This window comes from Cryptomeria japonica, chromosome 1, assembly GCF_030272615.1.
Source record: "Cryptomeria japonica chromosome 1, Sugi_1.0, whole genome shotgun sequence".
NCBI lineage: Eukaryota > Viridiplantae > Streptophyta > Pinopsida > Cupressales > Cupressaceae > Cryptomeria > Cryptomeria japonica.
In genome coordinates this window covers 120,222,297-120,247,379 of record NC_081405.1, presented here as the reverse complement: position 1 = coordinate 120,247,379, position 25,083 = coordinate 120,222,297, and the positions used below count along the sequence as shown (strand labels likewise).

Sequence of the window (25,083 nt, the reverse complement as noted above, 5' to 3'; positions counted from 1 at the left end):
AAACTCGGAGGGGAACTTTGGACCCAAGGGCTCAATTTTAAAGGGTTTATCGAGGAGGTGCCTATCTTCATTTGATCATCATTCAAGTTATCCTTTGCAAATTTTCAGATTTGAGGTTTCTTCAATTTAGGGTGTCCAAGGAAGAAGACCTTTGATTTGTTTAGGGTTTGAGAGAATGAAAAACCTCTTGAATCCCACATTTGGGGTCAAGTATGAAAACCCTTGTTTCCAATCTTGGGTGATTCCATTTGAAAATGACATTTGTGCTGATTTGTGTAGGAATTGGAATTTGCTACAGTGTTTTCTGTTTCCTTTTTGGGAGATGTCATGCAAGATTCCAACGATAGGGCAATTTAGATTTTCAAACTAATATTTGGAGTATCATTGCATAGTGGTGTTTTTGTTGCTATTTGTTTTGAGCATCATTAATTGTTGATGAAGGATTTGTTAGCTGGCCCAGGCTGCTGTTCCATTACAGACTTTTTATCCACCACACAACATTGGAGAAGGGGTGTTTGAGAATACAAGGAGGTTGTTGTAGTTGTAAGGAATTAAATCTGCTATTCTTTGATACTAGTGTTTGCCATTATTTTAATCGTTGCAATTGTCAAACAACCACATCTCTCTACACCATCATTGGTAGTTATTAAGGCTTCCATGAGTTTTATTTAATGATTTGAATTGAAAGAGGTCTAAGTGTGTATTATAGTTGATTTGAAGAATAAGTGTATTGGCTATAGTTCTGGGTAGATTTCAACAATAAAGCATTAAGGGTTTCAAATTGATATTTCATTGTGATTTGTAATTCTAATATTCAAGCTACTTCGGGTTTGGTTTCTCATGAAAAAAGATGTAATCAAAGTAATGAATATTATATGTATTTAGTTGTTCATGAAGTTTTAGTCTGTACTGTTTATAACCAGCATTATTGTTAGTCTTAGTTGTTGATTTGTTTGCATAGATTTTGGGTTCCATTATTTGGAAGTTACAAAAAATCCATGAAATCTAAATAATCTGTAAGTGGGACATTACACCTTCAACCTTTTTTAATTTGTCACCACCCACATTTTTCTTTGTCATATCTGAATACTATGAGGCAAAAAGGGCCCATCTTTTATTTAAATTAGTAAGCACTTTTGGTGCGAGGATGCCAACTTTTGAAATTACAGCTCTACTTGCAAAGGCCTTAATCAGTATAAGAAATACAAAAGCAGCTGAACCATCAGTGTCATGCATGAATTTATTACTTCCTTAATTCATTTTAGGCATTCACTCCATGTTTTTTTGGTCCAGTGAGGAGTACATGGCTGCAAGGAAAGCTCTCAAAGGGCTAAAGCAAAGCAGAGGTGAACAAAAATTTGTACAAGTAGATTGTAAAAGTAAAAGGAGATTACATGAATACAAGGAGAGAGGAACTAATTTATTTAGGGAAGAATAATCCAAAAGTTTTTTGGAGGGAATTTCAGCAAAGAAAATAGCACACAAGAATAACATCAAAGCTACTCAATGACTTGCATATGCAAAGCAACTATATGAGCATGAATCATAGGTGGAGGCCCCTCCATAATCAACCTGGCAGTGAAATTAATTTCTTTGCAAGAGGTTATGAAGGTTTTAAGAAGATAAGTAGAGGAAAGGCTTATGACATGGTTGAATTATCAGAAAAATACATAAAATGAGGAAAGAAAATCATTCTCTCATATCAAAATTTTTATCAACAACATGATTTAGCATGGATTTCCATGCGATTGGGTAACTAGCCTAGTGATACCTCTTTTTAAGAGTGGGGATAAACAATTTCTTTTTAAAAGGACAAGAATGGCTAAACTTGCAAGCAGGGGGTTTTGGGAGAATATGTTGTGAGGCTTCTTTTGTAAACGGACAATCTCATTTTGACGACTAGCTTTCCTCAAGGGTAACAAGAGCACTTATATGCCATAGAGCATTTTCGCAAGAAGGTGGGTGTGCAAGTCAACACCAGCAACACTAAGATCATGATCTTTTCCAATAGAATGAAGAAAAACTAGCTCAACTTCTTTTTTTGAAGGGAATGTTATAGAGGAAGTAATAGGGTACAAATATTTTGGGATTGACTTTAGCTTGGAATGTCACTTTAGTAACAATCTTAGAGAACTTTGGTAGGTTGAAGACCACTTTATGCATTACATTGTTACAAAATAGAAGCAGGGAAATGGAGTTATGGGATTGGAAAACTATGCAGGTTCTATTAGATGTTTAGTTATTCTTGTGGTGCTTTACGTTTGTGAATTATGAACGAGTAGCTCTTTGGAATTACAATGGAAGTGAATAGAGAGGATTAACATGATAACAAGAAAATTCAAGCTTAAAGCTTTAATCCCTTACAAGATTCTTCTAGATGAAACACGTATTTTCCCTGTTGAGGCCATTGCCATGTTACATCTCTTAAGTAACCTTAAAAAACTTGAGTAGGTAAAGGCACATAAGTGGCCTAAGGCAGATGTCAAAGAAGTCTTGAATGAGAGAAAGAAGTCCTGGATGAAACAAAACTTTGAGTGGATGAGCAAATGGAGCAACCACCTAAATGCATGACCAAATAATAACAAAGAAGTAAAGGCCAGTATTATTGATAAATTCTGCATGTCTATGTGGGAAAGCCATTAGGTAGAGAGGAAATACTACCTTGATGAATATAACACCACTTAGTATCATCAACAAAAGGCATACATAGGGGCAAATATCCCTTGGAGGGGAAAGATACTGATAGCCCAATTTAGGACTAGTTCACATCAGTTTCAAAACAGGTAGGTGGAAGAGGCCTCAAGAAGAGTGAAAGGAAACATTTTGCATTATTTTTGCACAGCTGGGGAAATTGAACAAAAAAACACTTTATTAATCTTGAGTGTAAAGCTTACGATGACATTTGGGTGAAATATGTGGTACGTTAGTGGCTTCTTCTTTACAACATTTGTTTGAAGAGGAGAATGTTAGGAAATAGAACAGCTCATCATCAAGATTAATAGCAGAAGATCGGCAAGTTAGGAAGCTAAAATAGCATGATCTTCTGTCCCACAGGCTATCTTTGGCCTCATGGATGTTAAAATTCTTCTTTTCTCTTCTATTCTATTCTTTTAGTTTCGGTTGCTTATAGTTATGGCAGCTTGTTGCTCAAAATGGGCTACATCTTTCTTTCTCACCTCTAGGGATGCTTTAACTCTTTAAGAACTGGTTGATTTATACGTTATGCTGTAAGGGAGATTTCTCTCATCTGTGTACTATAGTTATGGTAGCTTGCAGCTGAAAATAGGCTACATCATCCTTTCTCATTTTTAGGGGTGCTTTAACTCTTTAAGAAATGGTTGATTTATACATTATACTGTAAGGGAGATTTCTCTCATCTTTGTATGGAGTAGCAGCAGTTTTTGCTGTATGACATTCTGAGATATCCTAAGGTTTGTGCTACAACATGTCACAATTTTCTTGTAGCATTATATGGTCGCTTTCAGTACTGATACTAGACGTGTATGCTATTTTTCATGTTAATGGTTACCCACTTTTATGTGGCTGTATTTTGTCTCTGTTGTGTAGCTTCTTGCTTAAGTTTTAATAGGCATGTGGTTTTGTTGTGGAGCTGTTCTGTTTAATGGTTGAACTAGGTTTTATTGATGTCGTATTTGTTTGCTACATTGTTTATATGGCACGGTAATGCTTCTATGCATAACTGGAGTATGCTAGTTTGAACTATGGTTTGTATTCTACTGGAATGTTAATATTCAAACTGAATTTTGCACTCCCAGTCCTTGGACATTGATGCTGGTTGGAATTTGTGGTGCAGTGGCTTATAAATTATTGGTGAGTCCATGAATTTTTCAGCACAAGATACGGATTTTTGTCTAAATGCTAGTCGACTTTTCTAGTTGGTAACACTATCTATACGGTTCATAAACACTATCTCCACTATCTTGCAGACATATGCTGTACACTATTATAACTTCACTATTATTTGTACCTTCGATTGTATCGTACCAGTGCCCCAATTTTATAGCTTTTGTGCCTTCCAAATCTGTTAGTCTTGTTAATAGTGTCTCCCCAACCATGAAACTGAACTTCTATGGCTTTAGTATGTGATTTATCAAATAATTTACTATAATAGTTTCATTACAATATATAAGTTCATATATCACTTCTAAAATCTCATCTTCTTGAACACTTATATGTATGCTGGGAGCATGCTATCTATCAGATTCTGATTTACTATTTTTGCTAATCCGATCTTTTTTCATTGTCAGAATTATCTATATTTATCTTTTTATCTGCACATACATCTTTCTATGCAGAACGTAAAAATGAGTATTTTTATTAATTTAACTATTACTATTCTGGAGATTTAAATATTTACTTAAAAGTTAAAACAGTTTCCATCTGTAGTTTGATGGCACACCTTTCATTTAAACTCAAGAGCTTCTTTTCTTATATTGTTATGGGAATTGTACTACCGTGTTCGCATAAAAAGGATTAATAAAAGAGGATGAAAGGTATCTGCTTCAATTATTATTAATTGTTTTTCTCTAGAATTCCATGCAGCATATCTACTTTCATAAGCACAGAATGAGAAGTTGAGCCTGATTAAAATGTATAGTCTTTTAGATAATTTTTAAATTTTATATACTAATATTTCTATGAATTTGATGCAGCACTATGGAAGGGAAATAGTAGCCAAAGAACTTGGGTTGAATCCAGATCATTCGGATGTTGAGAGTGTTTATATTGCTTTATACAAAGGTTTTATGGAGGTATGCCTTCTGGTTGAGTTTCATTGATTAAAGGCACTAGCACCTCATACTTACACAGGTGCTGTGTACTTGTAATTTGTCCATGAGTTACATTATAATCATGTGAAATATTGATGTCCTAGAATATTTGTGTTAGTCTCAACGAGTGAAGTGAGGAAGTTTAAATTATGACATAAATTCACTAGATAGTTGTCTTATACTCCAGTTATATAATTTGAGAAAAAATAAGTATCAATTTAGTTATTCTTTTCTTCAACATAAGATTTTATTTAAAAAAAATATCAAGAGGAGAAATTTACAAAGTATATATCATACTTGTTGAGAATTCCGAGGAAAAAAAGAAATACAAACTCAGATTTAAATGAACAGCAGTTGCACAGAAAAACAAGCACACACAACACTGTATTTATGTGGTTGACCTTTAAAGGCTAAATCCACAGCAAAAGCAGGGCAAACTCTGTTTTATTAATTGTTGCAGCAGCTTACAAAGTTACATGCTTATTGCATAATCCACAAGATTTTATAAAGTTTCCAAAATATGAAGAGACAAGAGCGAGAAATGAAGAGGCAAGAGGAAGGGAAATAGTCCAAGACCATTGGACTTCAGATTCAACAATCTCCCACTTGAAGTCCAACCACTGCTGCAAGTAATCATGTGCAGAGGTATCCCCACTTTTCTAGGGTTATTGTAACATCTTGACAAGGCCAAGAGAAGCTTTGTAGAACTCGGGCTTCTCCTTTGTGACTACCTTCGTAAGTACATCAGCAGTATTCACACTAGTATGTAGTTTTTCCAACTGCAACTTACTCTCTTCAAGAATACTTCGGATAAAATGGTATCTCAGCTCTATGTGCTTTGTCCCATTGTGAAATGCTGCATTTTTGGCCAAATGTATAGCATTGTTGCTGTCACTGAACAAGGTGAATTCCTTTTGTTTGCTTACCAACTCAGCCAAAACACATAGCATGGTTGGAAGTGCCTTTCAAATTTTTCAAAATTCATTTAACAGCTTGTCAGTGAATTTTACCCGGATTGCTTATGTAGCTGCTGACTACTCCCACTGCATGAGCAATGTCGGGTCTTGTGCAAACCATTGCATATATGAGACTCTGCCTTGTTCCATAAGCTCTTTTTCTTCTTGTGTCTTAGCAGACATGTTGGCTGAAAGCTTGAAGTGATTCACAAGATGTGCGCTAAAGGGCTTAGCATTCTTCATGCCAAATCTGTCCAAAATCTTGTCAATATATAATTTCTTTTTGACAATTTCAATTCCTTTTCTTCCCATCCCTAATGATGGTCATTCCAAGAATTTTCTTGGCAGCCCCTAAATCCTTCATAGAAGTTTTTTAGCTAAGTGCTGTTTTAAATTGCTAACAAAAGCCATGCTAGTGCCGGTCACTAGCATATCATCAACATACTGTCATGTCCCCACCATGGACACTGGACTGAAACAGTAAACCAATGTGATATCCCAGTCAGATGCAATAGAGGCAGTAATTGAACATAGCTAGAATAGTAAAATAATAGATGCTGACGATTTTTCATTAGATAATATTGATACGCAACAAACAGTTCTAAGGAAGCTCCTTGTATTATCTTTAATAATGATACATGAACAACACCATTTCAATGACACACTTCTTAACCAATAAAATGGCAGCCTTGATAACAAAAGTCTGAGTAATTAAGAGCATATGACATACTGAAGCTATAATCGTCTCTTATGCATTGATTTAACAAGGTATATAAAGAGACATGATATTGATAGACTATCAGCAAAGAGAAGGATTGAACATAAGCATCGACAGTATGCATCAATTCATTCCATAAATATTTTTGATGATGGTTTGAAAATATCAATCGCGATGTGTTCGACAAATTGATAAAGGTAAGATCATCGAGAAAGGTGACATGGCTGAGATTAATGAATGAGTAGTATATTAGCGACTTGGATCATAAGAGAGCAATCTATATCACATGGGGCACACATTCCCATATTAATATATTAAGCCATTTGTAATATGAACAGAAAGAATAAGATGCTGAGCTGTCAAGATTAGACGTTTGGCAATAAGAAAGCTGCGATATAAAAATTAATTATTAGAACGATTAGCCTGAAGATAATTCGTTACCTCAGATTGAGTAAGGCATATGATGCAGGAGCATCCCCGGTCGATGAGCAATCTTGCATCAACCAAAAATATTTCCTTTCAGTTCTGTTTTTGTTTAGTTCTTTGTGTAGTTTTTTGTGTTCTTACTGGTATGTACCGGTAGTTGCTTGTTCTTCATGGTATATCTTATTTTCGGTTTCCTGGTGGTTTCATGTGCTTGGTTCCAGATTTTCAGTTCTTTTGGGTTCTTTTCCGGTGTTATTGCTTCCGGTTGACTGTTTTTGGGTTTCGGGACAGTTCTTGTGCTTATCAGCTGGTTTTCCTTCATTATCGGCGCGATTCTTGGCGTGTGGATCTATCTTGGGTCTTGTCCAATGTTCTTTGGCGTGTGGATCTATCTTGGGTCTTGTCTGATGTTCTTTGGCGTGTGGCCGACTTTCTTGCTGAACTGCATCACTTGGTTGTTATTTTTTGGAAAGATTTATTTAATTTTTAGGGCGGACCTAATTACACGTTTCATTTTCCTGCATTGGTGAATGTAATTTTATGAGGTCGACTTGGATGTGTTCCAGTGGGTATAAATATGTTATTATATATTCATTTGTAGGGATGAAGAAGTAGAACTCAGAATGAGGATTGAGATTCGCATGTTGTGATCCAGTTGATTCTTGGAGTCCGGTTGGATTGTATGTGGCTTGAAGCCTGCATGTAACCGGTTAATTACCAGATGTTCTTTAATGATTGTTGGATGATTGTCGAAAGTTCTAAGGCTTTAATATGATTTGTTTATGTGAATTTGTTATGTTTTCTTGCTGCTTTCGTTGTGTCTCTCTTGTTGCATAAGCCGGTTGACTCTTTTGAGGGTTTTTACCGGTTATGGCTGCATCATGTGGTATCAGAGTTGGTTATGGACTGGCTGGTGGAAGAATCGTTTGTGAACATCGAGGCATTCCTTGGGGTGGACAGATCGCCGATTGGAGGCAGGCTGTGCGTGTGTTCAATAGATCGCCGAGGGGAGGCAATTGAAACCGGTAGTCAAATCTCCGAGTTGAGGCAGTTCACTGGAGTGGAAGGAGAGATGTTGCCGAGGTGGGCAAACTCCCGGAGGGTAGAGCAGATGATGGAAGACTTCAAGAATGAAGTAAGGAATGGAATCCAAAATGCTTTGGTTGGTTTGCGAAGAAACCCTGATTTTGAGGATGAATATGAGGAAGCCGGTGAAGAGCTCGAGGAAGCTGAAGGATTAGAAGATGAAAGAGGAAAGATTCCTGAGAGCAGTGGCGCAAGCAAGTAAGGTGCATAAAGTTGAGGTTTCCAACTTTTCCAGAACACTGAACCCGGAGGACCTGATCGATTGGATCGGAGAGTTGGAGGACTACTTTGAGTTTGAGGATGTCAAGGACCCACAAAGAGTCCAGTTGGCACAAACCAAGTTTAAAGGGCATGCTGCCTTGTGGTGGAAAGAATTGCAAAAAGACAGAGTGAAGAATGGTGAATTGAAGATCACTTGGTGGAGACAGATGGTTGCAAGATTGAAGGCCAAGTTGATACTAGGAGACTATGAATTGGAACTGTTCAAGAAGTTGCAGAACCTGAAACAGAGAAACGTGATTGTGAAGGATTGTACTGAGGAATTCTACAAGGTGGTGATTAGATCTGGACATAGAGAGATGGACAGAGAAAAGGTGGCGAGGTACATCAATGGACTTGCTTTTAACATTCAAGATGAGATGAGTATGTTGAATGTTTCCACAGTTGAAGAAGCTTACCAGTATGCTTTGAAGGCTGAAGAAAAGGTGAGAAGAAGACAACCGAATAAGGGAAAGGAGATATTCAAGATGAGTGATAGTATGAAGAAACCGGTTGAAGAAGAGGAGTCAAAACCTAAGTGGAGTAAGGAACTGGAACAAAAGACACCGAGGAAAGGTAGCAGCAGTATCAGTAGAGAATTTCCTGGCAAATGTTTAAGCGTGGAGAAACTGGACATAGATCCTATGAATGTAAGCAAGGAATGGCAAGAAGTTGTGTGGCAAGTGAAGAATCAGATGGTACCGGATCTGACTGTGCATCGAAGCAAGGAGAATCCCTTATGTGCAGAAGGAAGAGTCTTTTCCAGACTGTGTGTAAATCAGGTGGTAAGTGTTGCAAGGTCATTGTAGGTAGTGGAAGTACTGATAATTTAGTATTTGAGGAGATGGTTGTGAAGCTTGGGTTGTCCTTATGAGGTGAGTTGGTTACAAGATGATCAGAAGATAGAGATAAGGGAGTAGTGTTTGGTGAGTTTCAATACTAGGCCTTTCAGAGATGAAGTTTTTTGTGATATTGTGTTTATGAGTGTTTGTCATGTCTTGTTGGGAAAACCTTGGCAGTATGATAGAGGAGCTATTTATGACTGTAGAAGAAACCTGGTTACTATTGAAAAGGATGGGCAAAAGTTCACATTGATTTCTTTGAAGGGGAAAGAGAAGGAGGTGAAGAAACTTCTTGAGAGAAGTTGCACTAATGAGAAACCAGTGGTAGGTGCTATACCGGAAGGTTTCGTAGAACTAGTTGCAGAGGTTATATCGGAGGGCGACATGGGTTTGTAGAAGGATCTGACAATTGAGCCTAATGGACAGATGGAACCGGTCAACATAGAGCTTATGGTGACAAGCCGGATGAAGTCCTGTGGGAGAACCAAATTAGAGTTGCAAAAACAAAGACAATATGTAGACTTGAAGCAAGGAAAGAGCAACAAAAGGAGTTAGAGGTTAACAAAGTCGGTTGAGGCACCAAAGGAGCTAAAGAAGAGGTTGGCAGATAAGGAAGATGTTTGGATCAGAAATGAGCATGGGATCTTCATTTCGAATCCTTTTAGATGTTCATGGGTTGCCTCTCATGGAACATCTTTTTCTACCTGGGTTGTCTGGTGTAGGAGCATCCCCAGTCGATGAGCAATCTTGCATCAACCAAAAATATTTCGTTTTAGTTTTGTTCTTGTTTAGTTCTTTGTTCAGTTTTCTGTGTTCTTATCGGTATGTACTGGTAGTTGCTTGTTCTTCGTGGCAGATCTTATTTTCGGTTTCCTGGTGGTTTCATGTGCTTGATTCCATATTTTCAGTTCATTTGGGTTCTTTTCCGGTCAGTTATCGCTTCCGATTGATTGTTTTTGGGTTTCGGGACAATTCTTGTGCTTATCGGCTGGTTTTCCTTCATTATGGGCGCGATTCTTGGCGTGTGGATCTATCTTGGGTCTTGTCCGATGTTCTTTGGCATGTGGCGAACCTTCTTGCTGAACTGCATCACTTGGTTGCTATTTTCTAGAAAGACTTATTTAATTCTTGGGGCCGACCTAATTGCACGTTTCATTTTCTTGCATTGGTGAATGTAATCTTATGTAATATTATGTATTCATTTGTAGGGGTGAAGAAGTAGAACTTAGAATAAGGATTGAGATTCACATGTTGTGATCTGGTTGATTCTTGGAGTCCCGGTTGGATTGTATTTGGCTTGAAGCCTTCATGTAATCGGTTAATTACCGGATGTTCTTTGATGATAATATGATGATTGCCGAATGATTGCCAGAAGTTATAAGGCTTTAATATGATCTGTTTATGTGAATTTGTTATGTTTTCTTGCTGCTTTCGTTGTGTCTCTGTTGCTGCATAAGCCAGTTGACTCGTTTGAGGGTTTTTACCGGTTATGGCTGCATCAACATACGATGGAGGTGATTGATAGGTAAGCATTGATTAATGACCTTAAGTGATTTTCTACATTCAGCTTAGAACAGGTGCCATGGGGAAGAATTAATAATCAGTCACAAATTATCGGATGATGAATACATACGAAGATATGAAGAAAGGAATGATTAAGCAACGACTACTTAAAGACTACGATTTGTCTCCAAAGGATGCGATTACCGAGACCAAGTATAACAATTAAAGGATATCGATACCTATTAAATCGTCTATTCACTGCCTATGAAGATAAAGATACTAAGGCATGGATTAGACCTGAATAAAGATAACAAGTAATGATAATTACGGAAGGGTGTGGTTTGAATAATAAGACGATTTGTCTAAATTGAAGAGATGTGTCTCTTAACAATCTGTTTATCAAATTGTTACAACAATTTACTAATAAATTATCACTAATGAATACTGATTAGATCATTGGAAAATGAATATGATTAACTAATCCTTGTTTACGAGTTAAAGGAGGGCGTGCTTGCTAAAAGGCAAGAGATGTGACCCCTCTCAAATATCTGTTCCATCCAAGGGCAGGGATATATTATGACTAGTCCTCATTTGTCAAGGGGGACACCAAGTAAGAAGGAGATAACATGTACCGAATCTGCTCTCAACCTGCACAATGAACCATTGAAAGAATGTAGTGAAATCGTAGAGGGAGAAAGATAGGAGGAAATAATTCACACAGGCCTGCAAGTTTGGGTCTTAGACAAAGCAATATTCCAGCCACTGTGTCACGGTAACATCTTTCTGAATTTCTATTAGAATTGTACATGCATGTTATCAGGTTTCACAGTCACAGCATTACACACGTAAGGAATAAATTAAGATAACTGCAGTAATTTACAGACAATTGACTCTAACAACATAAGCAGGCTAAAATACTGAGTTTATAAGTTAATGATAACTCACACAGCGAATCAATGTTATCTCAGTAATTTCTCATAATGAATATAAGATGTGAGTAATATGATAATTAATGAATGAACCATGAATGCACAAATCATGAAGATTTGCTGATAAAATATTAAGCGCTTAAATCAGAATTACAATACTTACTTGTGAGGAAGGGAATGGAGGTGTAATGGAGAGGTTAGTAAAGACTCGTAAGTTTGCTGTCCTAGAACGATCCCAGAGGCGTCTAGGACCTTGAGAGCCCTTACCTTGAGGAGTCTACCAACCTGGTTACAGCCTCATCCCAAACTCACTAAGTAAGCAAGCTATGAAGAAGCTTGATATATGAGGAGAACCATAGAGTCACCAAGTGGAGCAAGAAGGTTGAAGGAAACAACCTCTTGGGCTTGGATAGTGAGATTCTATAGCAGTCCTCATACTATCCTCCCTACCCACTTCATGGTTATATAAATTGGAATTCATATCACAATATAATACTTACATGCTTATTTATTAAAGGAATGCATCTATTTACATATGGGTTTATTATTATGTGCCAGAATCTATATTGAATCTTATGTTTCTAAAGGGAACATGTATGATCTCTAAACCTAATTTTATAATTTCTTATTTCACTGTACAAAATATAGAAGGGGGTATTACACATACAACAATAATAAAACATGTTCATCATTTTCCATAAAGTCATAATAAACATAAGGATCAGTTTCACATCTAGTGAAATTTTATTCAGCTTGCTTCAGCCCATACACGAGGAGCTTGCTTCAGCCCATAAAAACTACGATTTAGTTTGCAAACTAGATGTTCATTACCCTTTCCCACTGGTAAAATTCAAGAGTAAAAGTCTGTAAAACTAAGCAATGAGTTCACAACAATGGAGGTAGTACTGTAGCTCTTTGAGATTTTTTGTTTTGCATTGAAAATATGATTTCAGGGTGTATAAGGGGTGTGGGATAGGGGAGGCATCCACACCCTTCAAAATCCTTTCCCACTCGTCAAAATTTAAAAGTCTGTAAAACAAAACAATGTGTTCACAACAATGGAGGTAGTGCTGTAGCTCTTTGAGATTTTTTGTTTTGCATTGAAAATATGATTTTAGGGTGTATAAGGGGTGTGGGAAGGTTTGTGGGACCCCCACCTCCTTTACAACTGTAAATAAAGTAATTAAAACCTCATTTTTTGTTAAAACCAAGATGGAAATTTTTTTTCCCGTGGGGGATGCCTGGTCATCCTCAGGAGAGCCAGGTGTACCCTTCAGGTTTGTCAGTGATCCTGATTTTGGGGATGTTTTTGCGGATGTTTCTTGTGAATTGCAGATCGGGGGCGATGGCATGAGGGTGTCTTTTAATGCCCCGCCATCTCTGAAATGCACTAAGGGATGGGGATGGGGGTCTAAGGGGTGAGGATGCGTTCCCTCCCTGTGTAACACAGTGATATATAACAATATTTTTAGCTGCCTCACTATATACTATAAGTGGCTTGCTTATTGAGCACTTAAATCTGCATATAATGTATGTTCAAACTTATAATGGTTTGTGATTTTGTAAAGATTAAGAAAATAGGCTTGTATTTAATGAACAAATTCAGTTAAAATGTTATTTTTTGTCAATAAAATAGGTTATTACATTTGAATCTTGTTCTCTACCTTAATGGTTCCCTTTGCTTGAATGCATATAAATCTCCAAGTTGTAGTTTTATCTGATTCTGAGTTTGGCTGACTTAATCAGGAAATTGACGCTGTTGACAATGGCATCAATCAGTATGATACTGAAAAGCCAGCTAGGTATATCAGGAATACACATTTGTCAGCAAGGATTTCACGTATTAACCCTGATTGGATGGAGGAAAATACAGCTGATAAAGAGGACCACCTTTTTCATTGTGCTATGATGGTTGCTGGTAAAGACTTCGAAGAGGTGTGTCTCGAAAATTCTCTGTAGTTTATGGGATGGGGCTATCCATCTTGTTTAAATTAATATTTTTGTATCTTTTTATTGTTAGATTTGCATTGTGGACCTTTGTAGATAATTGATTTGTGATGGTTGTGGATTCTGTTGTTAGCTGACATTGACATTTCTTAGAAGTTAAAACATTTCTTATAAAGAATACTCCTAGAGAGTTGCTAAGTTTGAGTTGAATATGTAACTGAGCAAAAATGTTTCAATGATCAACATGCAGCATAGTGCTCAATTGTGGACTCTTGAGCCAAATACATACCTCAAAAAAAAATATTACAAGGATCAACATGCATTATGACACTCAATCATGGGTTTCAATTTGGCTCCTATTGTTTAGACTTAGAGATTGGATTGGTCTTTACGGATACATGTTGGGTATGAAAGTATTAACACAGCCATCAAACAATACAGTATATAATATGAGGTTTTTAGGTCTCTTAAATGGAAGAATTTCAATTAATGAGCAACACAGTATATACTATTGACGAATAAACAAGTATATATGTGACTGCTACCTTGTTAAGTCCATCTCACTGTTTAAGCTTGTTTTACTTCTGAGAGACAAAAATTCAATTCTTCTCCCTTTCATTTTGTGTTGTTATTGCGTTCTTATATAGTGCTAGAGGTTTCCACATGCATGCTAGAAGCTTTCTTGCACTGAAATTTAAGAGATAGGGTTGCCTTATATTTTTAAATTATTTTTATTTTTTGTTGGGTGAATTCTAGGAAGTTGTGGTTACAAAACCATCCCTGGTAAAAAATTAAAAAATAACATGCTCAAAGTAATAGATTTCAACACAATAAACTCAGAAGTTTTACCTTGGTAACACCCTTAAGGGGAAAAACTAGTTTTGAAAGTGATAAACATTCTTCTAGCATAATATCATTCAAAATTAAGCAAGTACAATGAGATGTTGTAGATGTAATTAGTGCCTTGCTCCACTTTGTTGCATGCACGCTTCGCAAGTGTCAAATTACAACTACGACCGATTTAATCCTCAGTCCATTTTGATCAATATAACATTCAACCTTGCCTCTTATCATTTCAAGCACACGTAACCTCTATATGTAGTTGTTGGTAGTGCTAGAGCCTCCCTCATGCATCCTAGAAGGATCCTCACAAAGCTGGGAGTGGAAAGGATGTTGTTTCAATTTAATTCTTGATTTTCCATGGTTAGGGGTTGAAATGGCAGGGGCATGTTTGACTAGGTTAATGTAGGTGCAGTTTCAACCCAAAAATTTCTGCTATTGATCTTATCCTGAATTCATACTACTGATCATATTTTACATTTTTCATGATCCTTACAGATCAGTGGTGATTCTCTATCTTGTATTGAATCCCAAATTTCTTTGTGTAGTGGAATTATTTGCACAAGAACACAACTTGTAATATGATGATAATATACTATCTATGACCTCCTATGTATACCCTATTTATGCCATGGAGACCACCCAGACAGACCCTACTACCTATATAAAAACTACAGAAAGTATCATATGGCCACAAGTCAGCTCATATATCCAAATGGAATCAATGGGTTAAGGGTGCAGCATGATCACCTACTCTTTAGACGAGTGTTGTTCTCAACTCCGGTCAATCATGGATGTTTTGCATAAAATCTATACCTCCCCACACAAAATCCTTGACATGAAATTTTTTCCACTATTGTCCTTGTCCTGAACTTCTTTGTGCGTGTCTGGAGAAATAATTTGGGATCCGAGATGATTCTTTCCTCTTCATTGAGCTCTTGGATTGGGATGAATGATACCTACATACAACATCTCTTGTACCAATTTATTAATCTGTCTCTTTGCACATGGAGGTAATGATATGGCTTGATTTTAGGCGGTTGCTCCTTTGGAACTAGTTGAATGCCATTCCGGTCTCTTTCACATGGTAGTTTCTTCAACATCACTCCAAATACTGATGGTGCATAGAAAGATATTGTTAGTTTGGGCACTTCTCATGATTATTTTGATGCCATATCTATCTTTGTATCTTCTTCTTCGTCTTCATCTTCTTGATCTTCTTTCTCATTTCTTGTAGGAGTTGCACTAGCTTCTTGAGTCTTATTATCTACTCTTAAGGATTCCCCATAACTCTTGAGAGAATCCATTTGTTTGAGTACTTCATTGTTATCTTCTTTCTTACCCCTTGCCATTATGTTGCCAAAGTAATTTTCACAATAATTTACTCAAAACAAATGAATATAAGCTATATTTTTTATTTAACTTTGGTGGGAAAAAATATTTAAGAAATATTTTTTGTAGCCTTGGAAACAAATAAGGTGAAAACCCTAACTTTACAGTAACTCCATAAACATGCTTCGAATAACCTCAGATCTAGATCATAGCATAGCTCTTTCAGTGCACCTTGAAGAACCCTCTATATTTTAGAAATAAAATCACAAAATTGAGAGTGACGCACTTGTCAACACAACCTTCTAAACTGAAAAATCTGCCTTGTTTCTTGCATTTTGGGTGCCAAGATCATGCTCTATACCACTTGTAACGAAATTATTTGCACAAGAAAAGAATATGATAGGAAATAAGATGCAAATGCTTGATAATAATAAGCTACTTCAAGGTGGCAACCTACAAAAGTCTTAAATATGATGATAATATACTGACTACTATCTCCTATATATTGGAGACCACCCAAGCTGACCTTATTGCCTATAAAAAGCTATAGAAATGATCATATGACTTAATTAAAGGTTATTCTAGTGACAAGTTGACCACACATATCCCAATACAATGAATGGGTTAAGGGCTCTACACTTTGTGTCTTTACCATAAACAACTTCATGGTGGCCACTTATTCAACCCCTTGTGCTGCATATGATATGCTATAGTGATTAGCAAGGACATGCTACGACCTAAACTCTTGTCATGCAAAGTAATAGAAAATGTGTATAACTGTGTTTGATATGTAACTCACACCAAAAGTTGTGAATTCATCATGCATAGTTTAGTCAAAAAACTCATCAAATTACGTGGGTCAAAAAATGAATAAAAAGCAGGTGATTGAAAGAAATGCATTTCTATATACATGTAATTCAAAAAATTGGCGGTTTTACAGTTAGGTTGTGGGTTTTTGTCTATAAAGTATATATTAGAATAATATCTTAGTTATTAATTATTAATGGTCAATATTGTATGATATTGTAAATATTAGACGTTTCTAATTTTGTTTCTGTTATCATTTGTTTCTTAATAGAAACATCAATCTCTTGTAACTCTATAAATGATCTTTTGATCATTCATTTATTTCATTTAATTATTTACCAATTACTTGTGTAATATGGTATCATAGCACGGGATAATTTTTTCAAAATTTTTTGTAATCCTAATTTGATATTAGTGAATTTTTTTCAAAATTATTCCTGTTGATTCTCCAAACCCTGTCTAGGGTTTTTTGTCTTGTTTTTGGCCTATGTTTTTTTTTGTGGGAATCACGACCTCTGTCATATGGCGCGATTTCTCTTTGTCCTACGTTTTTTGGTCCTATCTGCATTTTGCTGCCTATTTCGAGGGATTTCTAATGGCAGTAGGAGCTTCTCCGACTGCGGTTTTTTTTTCCTACACCCCCTCCTGTGAAGCTTTCTCCATAGTCGTTGCACAAAATCCTGATATTTTTTTTGTGGTGACGACAGATTTGTGCAGATAAGGCATGCAACATCTTTTTTCCTCTGTGTGATCTCTGTGTTCTTTTGGCTCGCGCGTTAGTTGGTGGCGTGGATTTTTTTTTTTGTTGTTCGTGTTTTGTTTACTACGTTGTCTCTTTGCACCCGAAAAGTGTTTTTCGGATTTGGTTTTCTGGGGTTTGTGCGATGACTTTTCTCAACGATCTGTGGTTGTGTGAAGATTTTCCGTGCCCGTGTGAAGTTTTTCTGTGCTTGTATATCTAGCAATGAGGGTTTTTGCAGATTTTCTAAGTTTTTGCAAGCTGTTAAAGAAACCTTTAGTACTTTTTTATGCGGGTACGGTTTTTTTGAAAAATCACTCAGAAAAATATTTTTTGGGTTTTTTTTGATTTTTCGAAAACTCTTGTGGGTCTTTGTCAAATTTCTTTGGTTCATAAAAAATCCGTACATTGGGATCTATGCCCAAAAATTCTTTATTCTACCTTGAAATCAGTGCAAGTGTTCTGCTTGAGTTTCGTTCTTTTATGCGATTTCACGCGTTGAACAACTGCTGCCTCAATATTCGTGCTGCCATTTGGTCTACCTGCTTTGACCTCAGTTTTTGTGATGGCATCTCTGACGAATATTCTGCTTGAGGGGAGTAAAAAATTCAATGGCAGAAATTATGATACTTGAAGCAACGGGTGCTCACAATTTTTGAGTATTGTGTCATTGATCAGTTGGTCCTTGGAAAGGTCCCTCATCCCACTGCAACCGGTTCTGATTAGACAAAGTTTGATGAACAAAATCGTGAACTTGTCATGCTCATCAAGCTCTCAGTGATTGACGATCGGCTTCCTTAGATACATTCCTACAAAATAGCTGCCAAGATATGGGAGCATCTCAAGATGCTGCATGAGACGTCTAATAAGAGCAGAGCCTTCTTTTTGAAAAATACGCTCTTCTCTATTGTCATGGATGAGCGAAAATCCCTTCAAGAGCATCTCAATTGGATCAAAAATATCCATGATAAGTTAGAAGCCATCAGTTGGAATATGGAGGAGGACATGGTCGTTATCACCTTGAAGAGTTTCCCAAAGTCTTACGAGTATTTTGTCGAAACACTCAACATCACCTCAACTGGTGTTGATCTGAAGTTCGCTGATCTCTGCACTAAACTTTTGCAGCAAGATTGGTGGAAGCAGCAGTTCGGCAGCAGTACTACCTCATCCTCTACAGATTAAGCATTTGTAGCCAAATCCTTTCATAAGGATAAAGGCGAATTTCAGTCTTCTCAATCTTCTCAGCAGAAGAATTTTGCTCCGTCATCAGAAAGCTCGAAGAAGAAAAGTGTTCAGTGCAATTACTGCCATAAGTTTGGTCATATGAAACTTGAGTATTGTAAACGCTTGGCTGCATAGGCCAGACAAAGTGGTTCACAGCCTAAAGCAAATGTAGTGGAGGACACATTGAGTAGAGTGAGTCTGCCTTTTATGCCTTCATGGCTAAAAGACCTGCAGACCATGTAAAATCTTCTGCCTGGTATATAGATTCAGGTGCCTCACACCACTTTACTCATCGCTGGGATTGGTTCATTGACTTTCAACCTTACTCAGATTCAGTTATTTTTGGACGAGGCGAAGAGTACACCATTGTCGGAAAGGGCAATGTGCAAATTCAGTATGGAGGGAGTAAATTGATATTCCTCAACATGTACTATGTACCAGGAATGGAACTCAACCTTCTTTTAGTCAGTCAAATTTTGAGACATTCTCTTCGGCTCAACGTGACCTTTAGTTCACATCAGTGCAATATCATTGATCGGAAGACTTAGTCTACAGTTGTCGTGGGTCTTGAGGATCATGGTTTATTCAGACTAGTTGATTCTAGTGATTTTAGAAGCTTGCCATGGCAGCCAAGCGCTCCTCTGTTAGTACACTTTGGCATTAGTGTTATGGGCACTTAAATGTGCACTATCTTTCTCAACTTGTTTCAGAAGATCTTGTCATTGGACTTCCAGACATCCAGACCCAAAACCTTGGAGTTTATGGAGCATGTCAGGCTAGGAAGCACATCGGACTCCGTTTTCGGATGGTGACTCTTGGAGAGCTTCTAAGGTACTACAATTGGTCCATGTTGATATTTGTGGACCTATGGCTACTCCTTTTGTTATAGGGTCCAAGTATTTTTTACTTTTTGTTGATGATTTCAATCAAAATTTTTTGTTATTTTCTTCATTAGAAATCAAAGGTGTTTGTTTTCTTTTAAAAGTTTAAAGCATTGGTAGAAAAAGAGTCTAGTCAACATATTGTTACTCTTCGGTCTGATAATGGGGGCGAATTCTTTTCTTTTGCCTTCTCCCATTTCTGTGAACAACATGGCATGAAGCGCCAACTCCTCAGGAAAACAATGTTGTTGAACGGAGAAACCGCACGATTATCAAAATGGCTTGGTCTATGCTTGAACACAAGAGTGTTTCGAAGAATTTTTGGGCTGAAGCAGTTAATATTGCATTCTATCTTCTGAATCGGTCTCCTACAGTGGCTATGAAGAAGAAGACTCTGGAAGAGGCCTAGTCAGGCTGGAAGCCTATAATTAGTCACCTGAAAGTTTTTGGCTCTATTGCTTTTGTTTGGATCCTTGATGCTAAACGCACCAATTTGGATGCCAAGAGCCAGAAACTCATGCTCACTGGCTACAGTGATACTCACAAAGCCTATCGACTGGTTGACATCGAGACAGATCATCTCATTTTCAGTTGTGATGTGGTTTTTGATTAGGAACGAAGGCCATTTCAGCTCTCTCCTCCAGTTGTGGATTCAGAGGATCAGCCATTGAAGGCTTCAGACTTGGGTGTTCGTTTTCCATTAGGTCCACTTGATGGGAGGGCTCCAGTTGTTCCAGTTCCCGCACCTAGACCAGTTCCTTCTCCTACATGATCACCTAGACATGCAACTGCTCCACCTAACTTTGCTCAGGATTTATCCGATCTTCTGTTTGAGGAACCTGATCTTGTTGCACCTCCAGCATCTGATGTTGGCACATCTACTCTCTGGCCTAAATGGTGGGCTAAGACAATTGCTAATCTTCATGATGATGAGCTCATTGAGGGCATAACTACTCGGAAGAAGAGCAAGCAGACTAATTATGTCGATTTTTCTCTCATGGCCAACATTCACTGTGTGTATGAACCTCAAACATATAGAGAGGAGAAAGGGGTACCTGAGTGGGAACAAGCTATGGCAATTGAGCACCATAGCTTGCTGAAAAATAACACTTGGGTTCTGTCAAATCTTCCTCTAGGGAAGAAAGCCATTGGATGCAAATGGGTCTATAAGGTCAAATACAAGGCTGATGGTACTTTGGATAAGTACAAGGATCGTCTCATTGCCAAAGGCTTCTCTCAACATGAAGGAATTGATTACAAGGAGACCTTTGCTCCGACAGTAAAGATGAGCACCATCAAATCAGTCCTAGCCATGGTAGCTCAGTGTGGTTGGAAGGTCCATCAAATGGACGTCAAGAGTGCCTTCTTGAATCGTGAGCTACAGGAAAAGGTCTACATGACGCAACCTCCTGGATGTAAGGTTGTCGGAAAAGAACACCAGGTGCTCAAATTGGTGAAAGCACTCTATGGCCCGAAATAGGCTCCGCGGGCATGGTACATGAAAATTGATAAGTACCTCATAGGTCAAGGTTTACAAAGTTGTCCTTTTGACTCAAATCTGCATGTCAAGACCATTGGCAGTGATACAATCATTTTGGTTATTTATGTTGATGATCTGATCATCACTAGGAGTTTGACATCTTTGATTCAGAGAATCGTGCAGAATTTATGCCAATGTTTTGACATGACCGACCTTGGGCTTCAGCACTACTGCCTAGGTGTTGAGGTTTGGCGACATGCCTCATGGCATTTTCATCTCTTAGTCCAAATATGTCGGGGCTCTGCTAGACAAGTTCCGAATGCAGGATTGCAAACTTGCATCTACACTTATGGAGAAAGGTCTGAAGTTGTCGGCCAAATCCGATTCTCCATTTGATAATGAATCCGATTTCAGGCAACTAGTGGGCAGTTTAATATATCTCACCTCCACTAGACCTAATCTGAGCTATGCAGTGAGTTACATTTCTCGCTTCATGACAACTCCTACATCAGATCATTGGGTTGTAGCGAGGCGCAGGAGGAAAGGTCCTAGACTCATTGGTTTCACAGATTTGGATTGGGTAGGCTTTGTTGATCTCAGAAAGTCCACATTCAGGTATGTCTTTAGTTTGGCCATAGGTGCTGTCACTTGGACCAGTAAGAAGCAGTAGGCCGTAGCTCTTTCCTTGACCGAAGCTGAATATCGAGGAACAGTCAAAGCAGCTTGTGAGGTGGTTTGGCTTCAAAGGATGCTTTCAGACATCCAGATGTTTGTAGCAGGGCCTACACCCCTCTTATGTGACAATCAAGGGGTGCTCAAACTCGCCAGAAATCCAGTCTTCGATGAGCGAACCAAACATGTTGAGCTTCGTTATCACTTCATCTGCAAGCTGGTTGAAGATGGAGTTGTGGATTTGCAATATATTAGAATAATATTATAGTTATTAATAATTAATGGTCAATATTGTATGATATTGTAAATATTAGACGTTTCTAATTTTGTTTCTGTTATCATTTGTTTCCTAATAGAAACATTGATCTCTTGTAACTCTATAAATGATCTTTCGATGGTTCATTTATTTCATTCAATTATTTACCAATTACTCGTGTAATAGTATAATGCCCTCCAACCTTTTTTTTTTGACATTTTTGCACTTTTAGGCACGAAGTGCCCCAAACACGGTCTGCTAGCACAAATGTTTACAAAGAAACAGTGAAGGGCAATTACTTTCACAAGGTGCATAAATGGACTTTATCCATGAGCAATATAGGACTTGAATTGTCTCTTTTTATTACTCCTTTTGCAGATTAATTCAACTTATAGCTTATCTTGTAGTGTTGTGGTGCTTGTGACTTTGCCCAAATGCTTCGAGGCTTGCATATCTTATTTATCACCCACAACAGTTTATGATTCTTGCAATCTGAACTAGTTCTTTGTGGCCAGTAGAGTGTGCAGAAACACTGCCTTTATTCAAAGAATTATTAAGCAGCTAATGGCCAACAAGATGGCTTTACTCCCCTTAGATGTCCTCATCCATTGCACAAGTCCACCTCACAAACGCCTTTTGCTTGAAACATCGCTCTTGTACATTTGCTATGCAACAGAGCATATGCCAATCTTTAAAAAAAGAAATGGGATTAAGAGAGAATGTGAGTAATGAGTCAGAATCTATGTTCCATCAAGTTTCTTGGATGTGGGGACGTGGAGACGGGTGGATACATTTCAGGGATGGGATTGGCCATATATATATATATATATATATGTACGGAAATTTTAAATATTCATATGATAACGTTGATAAAGAATTCATCATATTGACATATACATTATAGAATCCTTAAGACACAACAATAGAGTTCACATGAGGGTTGAACAAAGTAATATTTAATTGCTTCCATAATTCATGTCAATGTGCATAAGATATAAAATTGAAAAATAGTAATACTCCTGTCGTGCCCCTGCCATAAGACATTGTACACAAAACAGGTCCCAGCCTCGGTTATAATAATCTCAGGTGACAGCATACATATCATTTAGGAGGCCAACTTAAGAAAAATCCTAGGTGCTAGCATGAATAATGATTAGAGGCCGACACAATTGTTCTTCCTGGGCGACAGCATGAATGATGTTTAGAGGTGGACTAGGATAAAATGGAGCTATTTACAAAAGAGCCGACTCAGTGAAATATTTTCAGGGAGCGACTGAAGTGATGCACCCTTTGTTAAGAGTTGTTATGGTAATAAAGGTGGTGACTATTCATCCTACCATGGAAGATATAAAAGGGGGATACCAATCCAATTGATGGCATTAATTGATCAAGTCTGATTCTGATTATAATACAGAGGAAATACAGCAGTCTAAAATTTATAAAAGTAATTGGTATGCAGCATGATTGTATTTACTCTTTATTAGTTAATTAGTATGAATCTGTTAGGAATTTATAATTTATTTATTTAATTAGCTTGCTAATATATCCAGAATTATAAGATTAGTAATTATCTGAGTCCCATCAGGCAATCATATCTTGAATCAATCTGAAACGTTTGGTAGGGAGACACAGTAGGGCTGGTTTTCTCATCAAGTACCACACCCCAATTTGGATTGCGTGTGGGCCAAGTGGCCAAATGACTTGAAGGCTCATTCTGTGCCCTTGGGCTTGGTTGAGGACGGTCCCTGGATGCCCTATCATGCTTTGAAATGGATCCATATGAATTGAGGTTATTTTGTTTTCAATTGATATTATTTATGATCATAATGCTTGGTGTTAATTAATTACAATTCTCTCTAAGTTTAACTGCAGTTATGTAATTTATTCATAGAATACTATTTTTAAATAAAGTGTATTGTTGAAATTGTTATTTTTGGCAAAAATCAGGTATAACCTGAAAAGGGGACATTAAAATTGGTATCAGAGCCTCAATCCCACAAACTTGAGGATCAAGAAAAGTAGTTGATGTAATCAAGCCAAAGAGCTAAAAGGGCATTAGGGAGAGAAAGGAGCAGTAAATAATAACCCTACTCAAAACAATAAAATGGGCGAAAAATTAGGGGATGAGTTGAGAGCCTTCATGGACACAAGGAGAGCACAACTCAAGCCTTCATGGAACAAAACGAGAGAACAACTCAAGTACTCCTGCAAACCTTACAAAACATGAATAAGACAATCAATGCCCTTAGCCCCAACCATACAAATGGGAGGGATGTAAACTCCAATCACTCGGAAAATAACAACATATCACCATTAGGATCAATCCCTAGGTTAACAATACCTTAATTCTTACCTAGGGAAGAATCAACAATGGAAGAAGAAGAAAACAATCCACCAATTAATAACATTGATGAAAATGCTGAAGCCTACTCAAGGTTGGACCCTGAAATTAGGAGAAATATTCCATTTAGGGAAATATTGTGATGCTAGAACACAAAATGCCTCTAGAAAGGAAGTAAGACAAGCTAACAAAGATTTATGACAAAGAGTGAGTAAAACGACTCTCGCCAACTTTGATGGATCAGGAAAAGTCACAACACATTTGTGGGTTAAAAGATGGACACCTATTTCTCCCATATTCCCATGATGGAGGAGGATGTTATCAAATTCGCCTTTTTACATTTGGAATTTGCCAATGATTGGTGGCATCATTGCATTATTACCGAAGGGCACCAAGACATAACAACCTACAATGAATTCACACAAAGGCTCATGAAAGGATTTGATACTTCAAAGAACTAACACAATTAAAACAACAAGGAACCATAGAGGTTTATGTAATAAAATTCCAAAAAATTTCATTGATGGTACTAGGAGTTTCTGAAAGTAGACTTACATACCTATATATTGATAGGTTAAAAGAATCAATCAATAGTTTGGTAAGCCCTCTTGACCCTACATAACGTTAAGACGCAATTCAAAAAGTAGTAAGTTCAAAAGTCACATAATCAAAAGAGAAATCCTATACAAAGAATTCAACCTCAAACATGCATAACCAACCCTTCTATAAGAAAGATGGGCATCAAAAACCATTTCCTCCTCAACTCTTCAATTCAAGAGATGACCAAGAAGAGCTTTGGAAGAAGAGCTTTGAGAAAAAGGAAACAAGATGAAGAAATTACAAATGGTACATTAGCCTTCCTTTCAGGGGCCTAAATATCACCCATTTAGAATTCACAGTGTTTTGAAAGGACAAAAAGTGATGGTCCTAGTAGACAGCATTGCCACCCACGATTTCATTAATGAAGGATTGGTGACAAGGATGAAATTAGAAATTGAAGACTTTGAAGGATTCGAGGTGAACATGGGTAAATATTGAACTGGTATTAGGCATCGA

General features: G+C 37.4%; 1 protein-coding gene across 5 annotated transcripts in view; it reads left to right on the top strand.

Moving 5' to 3' along the window:
* Positions 1–25,083, top strand: part of LOC131026814 (uncharacterized) — an 82,816-nt gene that overhangs the window by 39,266 nt on the left and 18,467 nt on the right. For all 5 annotated transcript variants that reach the window (XM_057956802.2, XM_057956804.2, XM_057956803.2 and 2 more), the window contains 2 exons: positions 4,674–4,772; positions 13,255–13,443. In XM_057956802.2, the coding sequence (XP_057812785.2) occupies positions 4,674–4,772; positions 13,255–13,443 (288 nt within the window). The remainder of the gene's footprint in view (positions 1–4,673; positions 4,773–13,254; positions 13,444–25,083) is intronic.